The 12,041-nt window shown below is 48.0% G+C and overlaps 1 protein-coding gene across 3 annotated transcripts; it reads right to left on the reverse strand.

Moving 5' to 3' along the window:
- Positions 1-2,971: 2,971 nt before the first annotated feature.
- Positions 2,972-11,072, reverse strand: CMTR2 (cap methyltransferase 2). Of its 3 annotated transcripts, none has more exons than XM_077453612.1 (2): positions 10,930-11,072; positions 2,972-6,193 (listed from the first exon to the last, which is right to left on the reverse strand). In XM_077453612.1, the coding sequence occupies exon 2, from the start codon at positions 6,182-6,184 to the stop codon at positions 3,962-3,964; it is 2,223 nt and encodes a 740-aa protein (XP_077309738.1). In that variant the 5' UTR covers positions 6,185-6,193; positions 10,930-11,072; the 3' UTR covers positions 2,972-3,961. The 3 variants fall into 3 exon arrangements, with proteins under 3 accessions (XP_077309738.1, XP_077309731.1, XP_077309724.1); XM_077453605.1 differs by lacking the exon at positions 10,930-11,072 and adding an exon at positions 10,812-10,925; XM_077453598.1 differs by lacking the exon at positions 10,930-11,072 and adding an exon at positions 10,778-10,917.
- Between the last annotated feature and the right edge of the window lie 969 nt (positions 11,073-12,041).

Consider the following 12,041-nt stretch of genomic DNA (forward strand, 5'->3'; position numbering starts at 1 on the left):
TCCCGCTTTAAACATTTATTAAACAAAACAAACCTCCAATCAGTTTACTTGTATGTATGATCTAGATAAAAAAAATAAAATAAAAAAAACCTATATATTAAATAAAAACGGGTAGTCAAAACTTTTGGACAAAAAAATAAATAAATAAAAAAAAAAAAAATGGGCTAACTTTACTGTTTTTATTTTATTTTATTATTTTTTAAATTGTGTATTTTTTTCCCAAAAAAATGCATTTGAAAGACCTCTGTGCAAATGCCGTGTGACATAAAATATTGCAACAACCGCTATTTTATTCCCTAGGATCTCTGCTAAAAAAATATATATAATTTTTGGGGGGTCTAAGTGATTTTCTGGCAGAAAATACAGGATTTTTACTTGTAAGCAACAAGTGTCAGAAAAGATTTAGCCTTTAAATGGTTAAACTGAGAACTTCTACACACAGAGATGACTTCATTCATTGAAGTGTAAACATTGTATCATTTAGTTCTTTTCTTGGCAGTCTGCCCAGAGAGGAGGAAAGTGTTGCTATGACGACTCAGGCAACTCACACTGACTTCTTACAGAAGTCATTTCAAAGTCCCGCTGTAGAATCGGCTTTTTATCAACACAATCGGCCGATGCCGATTATTTAAAAAACGGCAAATATCGGCCAGCCGATATATCGGTCGACCTCTAATATATATATATTAGTCCCACAGATAACAGTGCATGTCAGAGCACAAACCAAGCCATGAAGTCCAAGGAATTGTCTGTAGACCTGCGGGACAGGACTGCATGAAGGCACAGATCATAGATCTGGGGAAGAGTACAGAAACATGTCTGCAGCATTGAAGGTCCCAATGAGCACAGTGGCCTCCATCTTCCATAAATGTTTGGAACCACCAGGACTCTTCCTAGAGCAGGCCACCCAGCCAAACTGAGCGATCAGGGGAGAAGGGCCTAAGTCGGGTAGATGACCAAGAACCCGATGGCAACTCTGACAGAGCTTCAGCGTTTGTGGAGAACATTCCAGAAGAACAACCATCTTTGCAGCACTTCACCAATCAGACCTGTATGGTAGAGTGGCCAGACAAAAGCCACTCCTCGTAAAAGGCACATGACAGCCTGCCTGGAGTTTGGCAAAAAGCACCTAAAGGACTCAGACCATGTGAAACAAAATTCTCTGATCTGATAAAACAAAGATTGAACTCTTTATTTTATTGACTAGTCAGGATCAAGGGAAAGATGAATGCAGCAATGTACAGAGACAACCTTGATGAAGACCTGCTTCAGAGCGCTCTGTACCTCAGACTGGGAAGCACGGCCAAGGTAACAAAGAAGTGGCTACGGGACAACTCAGTGAATGTCCTTGTGTGGCCCAGCCAGAGCTCAGACTTGAACCCTATTGAACAACTCAGGAGAGATCTGAAAATGGTTGTGCACCGACGCTCCCCATCCAACCTGATGGGAGCTTGAGAGGTCCTGCAAAGAAGAATGGGAGAAACTACCTAAAAATAAGTGTGCCAAGCAGTGGAAGCTGGTGTTTTTTTTTGGGGGAGGGGGGTTCCCGGGTGACTAGTCTACCCCATCAAGGTAGCGGGTAGCATCTCCGATGTCCTCCTGCGTGGCGGGCTACGAGCAGCAGCTCCGGTGTCCTCTGATCGAGCGACTTCCTCCATGCGTCTCCTCTCTCCTCAGGGTCAAATAGGATCGCCTGGCACTTTGACCAATAGGGAAACTGGCCTCACGACATGCTTCCTGATTGGCGGGGAGGAGATTTTGTGCGATGATAGCGTATATTAATTCGCTAGAGTCACACAACTGGGTGGGATCCGCACCCTGAGCCCACACTTTTTTTGAAGCCTATTAGAGCATCTGGCTCTAATCATGTGCTTCAAAAAAACATCCCCCATTGCTATCCATCGCCTGGCGCCCTGTATATAGATCAGGGGTCTGGATCCATGGGTAGGGGGGCAGTGCCCATAATAGAAGGGCCACCACTGGTGCCAAGCTTGTAGCATCATACTCAAAAAGACTTGAGGCTGCAATTAATGCCAAAGATGCTTCAACAAAAGGATTGAGCAAAGGCTGTGAATACTTATGTACAGGTGATTTTTTTTTTTTTATAAATTTGCAAAGATTTCAAAAAACTACTTTTGCGTTGTCATTATGGGGTATCGTTTGTAGAATTTTGAGGAAAATAATTGAATCCATTTTGGAATAAGGCTGCAACATAACAAAATGTGGAAAAAGTGAAGCGCTTTAGAGAAAGAAGAAAAGTGAAGCGCATACTCTCTGCATGCACTGTATGCTAGCACTGTTCAGGATTATAAAGCTGCTGTCCATTTTACTGTATTTCCCCCCCCCTCCTTTTTTTCTTGTGTACTTCTTTTGTGTCTTTATTCTTTGAAAGTTTCTTGTAAAACCTACAAAACTTTCAATAATGACCATTTGATTAAACAATGATTTTGATTTTCTGTAATAGTGGTCTGGATCACTATATTAATAAAAGCACAGATCTCCATCCAATGATGTAGATGGCATTTATATTCTGTAATGGTGGACCGGATCACTATAAAAGACAGACCTCCCATACAGTTATAAGTAGATAGGGGTTATATTCTGTAATGGCCACCTGGATCACTATAATAATAAATGCCAGATCTCCATCATGTGATGGGTAGGTGGAGGGTATTTTCTGTAATGGAAATCTGGATCACTATAATAATATAAGACAGATCCCTGTTCAGTGATGGGTACAAGGCGCGTATTTTCTGTAATGGTGGATTGGATCACAATAATGATGTAATCATTACAATATTAAAAGGACAAATCTCTGCCCAGTGATGGATAGATGGTGGGTATTTTCTGTAACAGCAGCCTGGATCACTATAATAAAGGAGAGATCTCGACCCAGTCATAGGTAGATGGTGGGTATTTTCTGTAATGGAACCTTGGCTCAATATAATAATAAAGGGCAGAAAGGCCGTAATCACTTCACACCTTTTACTCATCAGATCGAACACACAATGTAATATTCTGGAATTTCTCATTTTTCCGACAATGAGGCACAAACACTGACAGATCATGTGACATGGCGGCCATCAGTCACAATCTGTAATCTTTATAGCACCCAGAGGCATGAAGAACTCAGACTCCAAACTCAAATACTGTCCTGATAACTGCTGGACCAAACAGAAAAAATATACAAAACTGAAAATACAAAAGAGAGAAATAACAAATGTACAATGACCAGAATTAGAAATCAAAATATCACTTTGCTGATTTTCATACAGGAAACTTACATAATTTTAAATCGTCACCCCATCCAGAAGAGATATGATGGTGTACCAATGATACTGCAGACCTATGGTAGGTTTTGGGGACTCCATTGGTGAGTGAGCATTTTTCCCCACAGTTCCTGGCTATGTCCTCATCCATTAACCTTGCGGTATTCCCTAGTCCCATTCTCTTTAAAACAAAAATCCAGCAGAGATGGCGGGAATGCTTCATACTGGGCATAGTTTGCAGACCTGGGAACTAAGTGCAGGGATAGTGGGAACCCCTCATAATGGGCACAGCAGGTGTGCAGATCCCCACGCCTACCACGGGGATGGTGGGAGACCCTCATATTGAGCACAGAAAGAGATCCAACAGAGTCCCAGGGAGACACCACCTAGCATACAAAAAAAAAATGTCAGGTCTAGGTGGAGTGACCATTTAACCATATTACTTCTGCCAATCAAATAGAAGGACACCTGTCCATGTTAACAAACAATAATGACTGTTTAATTTGCCTCCTACACATCATCCTCCTCCTTCGATAAATAAGGCGAAGACTGGTCAGTCTAGAAATGAAATGATCGGAAGGCTTTGCAATATCTGGTGAGGCTTTATATACAATATTTACACTGTACAGACATATGTATTGTACAGGAGCCCAGATGGCAGAATCCCTGGTATCTGCACGGGACCATGCAATTCACTCTTGTGTTGGGAGTTGTAATGGTGTCTGCGATTGGCGGGCATTCTGTAACACCTTTTCATTTTCTCGCAGGCCGATCAGATGGAGGTTGTGCCTGATAATTGCTGCATTCAGGTCCCACAGGAACTCAAGAAAAGGACCTGTAAGAAGCTCCTCCATGGGAATGAACTCCAGAACCTGCTGTGTCCCACCAGCGGTCTGAGACAAGTCAGTAAGTAGCTGCTGGAGGTGCTGGTAGGCCAAAGAAGGCAAAGGGCGGTACCCCCAACACAAGAGTGCAGCATTGCTGCCCGGGGTAAGCTCGCTGGTCGTACAGGAGAAGCTGATGACCTGGAAGCAATGATACAATATATACACAACACCAGCTGTGAAACGGGTCAGAGAGGACAGGATGGGCAGCACCAAGGTGTCACCGCTTTGCAACTGCTGCAAAGTGCTGAGAACAGAGTCAAACAACTGCTGCTGATAAAGGGGATCTCCATCATGAAGAACAGAAATAGGCTGCTGACGTGCAGTAGACTCCACAAAACCCACCGCCACATGTCTGTGCCTCAGAGCATCAAACAGCAGAGAAGCTCCAATCACCAAGACATGGTGGCCATTGGCAACTCTGTGTAGAACCTTGGAGACCAGCCTGTCAGTGACCTGCAGAGAGCAGGAAGGGCACCCCAGCAGAGATCTAGTCTCATCTCTGTTACAATTCTCAATAGTTTCATTGAAGGTATTTAGAAGTTCGCCATCACAAAAAGGGGAGCTCTGGATTCTTTTGAGCCGCTGGCCCTGGAGTAAGTACCATTCCTCGTACCGGAGTCCAGAGCTAGAACCTTCTAGAAGGCAGCCATTGCTGGTTTCACCTTGTATGTGTTCTTCTAACCAGGAACTAAAGTAGCCGCGAGCAACCTTCTCATCCCATGTCAAAGTTTCCAGCTGCTTCCTCTCATTGTAAGTGTCCGTGCGGCGATTTCTGATCCCCAGCCAGCGAGCATTTAGGCTGCAGCCCACCTGCGGCTTCCTCACCAGCCACTGCCTCCGAGGAATGTAATTTACCTGAAAGTTCTCCAGGTAGTAGAAGACTGCAGCTTCTCGTAGATAGTCCAGATGGGCCTGCTCCTCATCCCCCATGTAGGAGAAGAGTTGGAGGTTCTCCTGGATGGTTTGTGCCTGATGCTGGTAGAAGAAAGTGCAGCATTTGGAATGAGACTCCAGGAAGGATGCCGGAAGGCTCTTATGTGTAAACAGAGATTTGCTGCCTATCTCTTCCTCAAAGTGGGCTGTCATTTTAGTCAGGTGCTCCTGAAACACTGCTTTGCCAATGTAGCTGAGGCAGACCACGTAGACCTCGGAATTTCCGGCCTTGCTGGTTCCTGGTTTGATGACATGTACCTCCTGGAAGCAGCAATTCAGGAGATACATGAGATTGACAGATGAATGCTGGAGGAGAGTGAACATCTTCAAGACGAAGGACCCCCCAGGGCCCAATGTGGTTAGACAGGTCACCACCTCACAGTAGTGTAGAGGGTAGACTAGGCTCTCCTGTTCTCCAGGGTTCCCCTGGCAGTCAAAGCTTCCATCAGCTGTGATGATGTGCACAGTGGACATGTTTCTGAGAAACTGCTGTAGGCCATTCAGGTACTTCAGCGTCATGATGTCACCAGTATTGTCTGGTCCAAAATACCACCACGGCAATGTGTTGGCGATGAGTCGGTCATCTGCAATCATTACCATACCGTTGTTGGCCTCATGATATGGGTTCAGTGTGTTGGCCACCCAGGTCCAGTCACAGTGCAGCTCCTTGGTCTTCACATAGTGGTTCAGGCTGGCGATAAAAGCCCCTGGCGCCTCGCACAGGTGCACACTGTTCAGCTCACTGTTCCAGAGGGCGCTGTTGGGGATCAGCTGGTAGGTGCACACGATCTCATGGAACTTACACCAGGCCTGAGTGCAGAGCTCAGAATTGGCTTGTTTGCGCACCTCAGAGACCACCCGCCCGGCCTTGTTGGTGTAGGAAGTGTGCCGGTGCCATTCATCCAGCTTCTTGTCACTCAGCAAGTTCTTCACATTGTTCAGAGACTCCTTCAGGGACAGAAGGTGAGGGAACTCCTCATGTTCAGAAGTCAGGAACTCTGAGGGACTTGGCAGATGCCATGTTGTGTCCTTGTTATAAGTGTAGCGCTTTCCAAAAAGAGACTTGATTTCTGGGGGAAGATCACCGCTAGACATGGTGCAGATCTGTGCAGGATGAAAAGGGAAAGGGGAGTCAGTGCTATAGGAGAAAAACCCCGCCCATTTACAGGGTCACTTTAGTGCAAAGTATACCTGTCCCCCCCCCATATCCTGCCCCACCATCCATGTACTAACCCCACTTGTACTGCCCCATCATTCATGTACTAACCCACCATGTACTCCCCCACCATTCATGTACTAACCCACCATGTACTCCCCCACCATTCATGTACCAACCCGCCCTGTACTTCCCCGCCATTCATGTACTAACCCGCCCTGTACTTCCCCACCATTCATGTACTAACCCGCCCTGTACTTTCCCACCATTCATGTACTAACCCGCCCTGTACTTCCCCACCATTCATGTACTAACCCGCCTGTACTTCCCCACCATTCATGTACTAAACCGCCCTGTACGTCCCCACCATTCATGTACTAAACCGCCCTGTACTTCCCCACCATTCATGTACTAACCCGCCCTGTACTTCCCCACCATTCATGTACTAACCCGCCCTGTACTTCCCCACCATTCATGTACTAACCCGCCCTGTACTAACCCGCCCTGTACTTCCCCACCATTCATGTACTAACCCGCCCTGTACTTCCCCACCATTCATGTACTAACCCGCCCTGTACTTCCCCACCATTCATGTACTAACCCGCCCTGTACTTCCCCACCATTCATGTACTAACCCGCCCTGTACTTCCCCACCATTCATGTACTAAACCGCCCTGTACTTCCCCACCATTCATGTACTAACCCGCCCTGTACTTCCCCACCATTCATGTTCTAACCTGCCCTGTACTTCCCCACCATTCATGTTCTAACCCGCCCTGTACTTCCCCACCATTCATGTACTAACCCGCCCTGTACTTCCCCACCATTCATGTACTAACCCACCCTGTACTTCCCCACCATTCATGTACTAAACCGCCCTGTACTTCCCCACCATTCATGTACTAACCCGCCCTGTACTTCCCCACCATTCATGTACTAACCTGCCCTCTACTTCCCCACCGTTCAAGTACTAACCCACCATTTATGTACTAACCCGCCCTGTACTGCCCACCATTCATGTACTAACCCGCCCTGTACTTCCCCACCATTCGTGTACCAACCCGCCCTGTACTTCCCCACCATTCATGTACTAAACCGCCCTGTACTTCCCCACCATTCATGTACTAACCCGCCCTGTACTTCCCCACCATTCATGTACTAACCCGCCCTGTACTTCCCCACCATTCATGTACTAACCCGCCCTGTACTTCCCCACCATTCATGTACTAACCCGCCCTGTACTTCCCCACCATTCATGTACTAACCCGCCCTGTACTTCCCCACCATTCATGTACTAACCTGCCCTCTACTTCCCCACCGTTCAAGTACTAACCCACCATTTATGTACTAACCCGCCCTGTACTGCCCACCATTCATGTACTAACCCGCCCTGTACTTCCCCACCATTCATGTACTAAACCGCCCTGTACTTCCCCACCATTCATGTACTAACCCGCCCTGCACTTCCCCACCATTCATGTACTAACCCGCCCTGTACTTCCCCACCATTCATGTACTAACCCGCCCTGTACTTCCCCACCATTCATGTACTAACCCGCCCTGTACTAACCCGCCCTGTACTTCCCCACCATTCATGTACGAACCCGCCCTGCACTTCCCCACCATTCATGTACGAACCCGTCCTGTACTTCCCCACTATTCATGTACGAACCCGCCCTGTACTTCCCCACCATTCATGTACTAACCCGCCCTGTACTTCCCCACCATTCATGTACTAACCCGCCCTGTACTTCCCCACCATTCATGTACGAACCCGCCCTGTACTTCCCCACCATTCATGTACGAACCCGCCCTGCACTTCCCCACCATTCATGTACGAACCCGTCCTGTACTTCCCCACCATTCATGTACTAAACCGCCCTGTACTTCCCCACCATTCATGTACTAACCCGCCCTGTACTTCCCCACCATTCATGTACTAACCTGCCCTCTACTTCCCCACCGTTCAAGTACTAACCTGCCCTCTACTTCCCCACCGTTCAAGTACTAACCCACCATTTATGTACTAACCCGCCATGTACTGCCCACCATTCATGTACTAACCCGCCCTGTACTTCCCCACCATTCATGTACCAACCCGCCCTGTACTTCCCCACCATTCATGTACCAACCCGCCCTGTACTTCCCCACCATTCATGTACTAAACCGCCCTGTACTTCCCCACCATTCATGTACTAACCCGCCCTGTACTTCCCCACCATTCATGTACTAACCCGCCCTGTACTAACCCGCCCTGTACTTCCCCACCATTCATGTACTAACCCGCCCTGTACTTCCCCACCATTCATGTACTAACCCGCCCTGTACTTCCCCACCATTCATGTACGAACCCGCCCTGCACTTCCCCACCATTCATGTACGAACCCGTCCTGTACTTCCCCACTATTCATGTACGAACCCGCCCTGTACTTCCCCACCATTCATGTACTAACCCGCCCTGTACTTCCCCACCATTCATGTACTAACCCGCCCTGTACTTCCCCACCATTCATGTACTAACCCGCCCTGTACTTCCCCACCATTCATGTTCTAACCTGCCCTGTACTTCCCCACCATTCATGTACTAACCCGCCCTGTACTTCCCCACCATTCATGTACTAAACCGCCCTGTACTTCCCCACCATTCATGTACTAACCCGCCCTGTACTTCCCCACCATTCATGTACTAACCTGCCCTCTACTTCCCCACCGTTCAAGTACTAACCCACCATTTATGTACTAACCCGCCCTGTACTGCCCACCATTCATGTACTAACCCGCCCTGTACTTCCCCACCATTCATGTACTAAACCGCCCTGTACTTCCCCACCATTCATGTACTAACCTGCCCTCTACTTCCCCACCATTCATGTACTAACCTGCCCTCTACTTCCCCACCGTTCAAGTACTAACCCACCATTTATGTACTAACCCGCCCTGTACTGCCCACCATTCATGTACTAACCCGCCCTGTACTTCCCCACCATTCATGTACCAACCCGCCCTGTACTTCCCCACCATTCATGTACCAACCCGCCCTGTACTTCCCCACCATTCATGTACTAACCCGCCCTGTACTTCCCCACCATTCATGTACTAAACCGCCCTGTACTTCCCCACCATTCATGTACTAACCCGCCCTGTACTTCCCCACCATTCATGTACTAACCCGCCCTGTACTTCCCCACCATTCATGTACTAACCCGCCCTGTACTTCCCCACCATTCATGTACTAACCCGCCCTGTACTTCCCCACCATTCATGTACTAACCCGCCCTGTACTTCCCCACCATTCATGTTCTAACCTGCCCTGTACTTCCCCACCATTCATGTTCTAACCTGCCCTGTACTTCCCCACCATTCATGTACCAACCCGCCCTGTACTTCCCCACCATTCATGTACTAACCCGCCCTGTACTTCCCCACCATTCATGTACTAAACCGCCCTGTACTTCCCCACCATTCATGTACTAACCTGCCCTCTACTTCCCCACCGTTCAAGTACTAACCCACCATTTATGTACTAACCCGCCCTGTACTTCCCCACCATTCATGTACTAACCCGCCCTGTACTTCCCCACCATTCATGTACTAACCCGCCCTGTACTTCCCCACCATTCATGTACGAACCCGCCCTGCACTTCCCCACCATTCATGTACGAACCCGTCCTGTACTTCCCCACTATTCATGTAGGAACCCGCCCTGTACTTCCCCACCATTCATGTACTAACCCGCCCTGTACTTCCCCACCATTCATGTACTAACCCGCCCTGTACTTCCCCACCATTCATGTACGAACCCGCCCTGCACTTCCCCACCATTCATGTACTAACCCGCCCTGTACTTCCCCACCATTCATGTACTAACCCGCCCTGTACTTCCCCACCATTCATGTACTAACCCGCTCTGTACTTCCCCACCATTCATGTACTAACCCGCTCTGTACTTCCCCACCATTCATGTACGAACCCGCCCTGTACTTCCCCACCATTCATGTACGAACCCGCCCTGTACTTCCCCACCATTCATGTACGAACCCGCCCTGTACTTCCCCACCATTCATGTACTAACCTGCCCTGTACTGCCCACCATTCATGTACTAACCTGCCCTATACTCTCCACCATCCATACACTAACCGCCCCTGTACTTCCCCACCATCCATGTACTAACCCACCCTTTACTGTCCACTATTTATGTACTAACCCACCCCCCCCCCCCCCCCCATCATTGAACTCTCCACACTTCCTAGTCATGCAGTGCCCCTTTATACTGCCCTCTAATCCATAAACTGCCCCTGTTCTTTAATGCACTAAACCCTCCCTCAATGTACTGCCTCATATCCATTCAATGTGCCTCCTCCCCTCCCCCATGTATTGTATCCCTGTGTACTGCCCAATCTACTTTGCCTCCCTCACCATTTACCGTGCCTCTTCCTCTCCATGTAAGAACACCTCCGCCCGCCCTACTCCCTCTTTATCTGATGCCCCCCTCTCTCTATGGACTGCCCCCTCCATGTCCGCCCCTCACTACCTCTCTGTACCCGGCTGGAAAGTTTCTCTCTAACCCGGAAGTGTCGGGAGGGTCACGTGGCTTACACCCCCCTCCGCGCCGTCACATGACCCCCCGTCTCCGCGGCGACTCGACAAGCGGTAGAATCACGTGATCCTCGTCCTGCGGCCTACCTGTTTGTGGAAAAATCGCCGTCCTCCTGCTCGGTGACATCCTCCGCCCCTCTCCCCGTCCCTGATTGGAGAAGTCTGTACATCTCCGCCCCTCCCCTCTGTCAGGCTGGGGAGGAAGCCATCAGGATGATGTACTTTATGAATGCTCATTGGCCAGAGCTCCGCCCACAAACAGCATGAGAGGGAGGTTGCACAGAGTCACGGGGGTCAGTACAGAAGTGACCTGGGTTGCACATTCTGACAGGTTCTAGATTTTTTTCCGATCACCGTCATGACAGCCAACATTTAACAATTTCAGCCCCAGAAGGATTTACCCCCTTCCTGACCAGAGTGTTTTTTGCGATTCAGCACTGCGTCGCTTTAACTGACAATTGCGCGGTCGTACGATGTGGTTCCCAAACAAAATTGATGCTTTTTTTCCCACAAATAGAGCTTTCTTTTGGTGGTATTTGATCACCTCTGCGGGTTTTTATTTTTTGCGCTATAAACAAAAAAAGAGAGAAAATTTTGAAAATAAAACGCATTATTTTTTACTTTTTGTTATAATAAATATCCCCCAAAAATATATATAAAAAAAATCTTTTTCCCTCAGTTTAGGCCAACATGTATTCTTCTACATATTTTTGGTAAAAAAAAATTGCAATAAGCATTTATTGATTGGTTATTGATAGTTTTATGGCATTTTTATTAATATTTTTTTTTTACTAGTAATGGCGGCGATCAGTGATTTTTATCGTGACTGCGACATTTTGGCGGACACATCGGACAATTTTGACACATTTTTGGGACCATTGGCATTAATACAGCAATATAATAATGCTATAAAATTGCATTGATTACTGTAAAAATATCACTGGCAGTGAAGGGGTTAACTACTAGGTGGCAGTGCAGGGGTTAAGTGTTCCTAGGGGCGTGTTTCTAACTGTATGGGGGCGTGGCTGTGTGTGACATCACACTGATCGCTGCTCCCGATGACGGAGCAGACGATCAGTGTGCTGTCACTAGGCAGAATGGGGAGATGCTGTTTACATCGGCATCTTCCCGTTCTTGAGCTCCGTGACATGATCGTGGGTATCCCCACGGCAAAAGGGTCCGCGGGACCTGTGACCACG

The sequence above is a fragment of the Lithobates pipiens genome, unplaced genomic scaffold, assembly GCF_037356315.1.
Source record: "Lithobates pipiens isolate NorthernLeopardFrog02 unplaced genomic scaffold, aLitPip1_a1.2 Scaffold_10, whole genome shotgun sequence".
Taxonomy (NCBI): domain Eukaryota; kingdom Metazoa; phylum Chordata; class Amphibia; order Anura; family Ranidae; genus Lithobates; species Lithobates pipiens.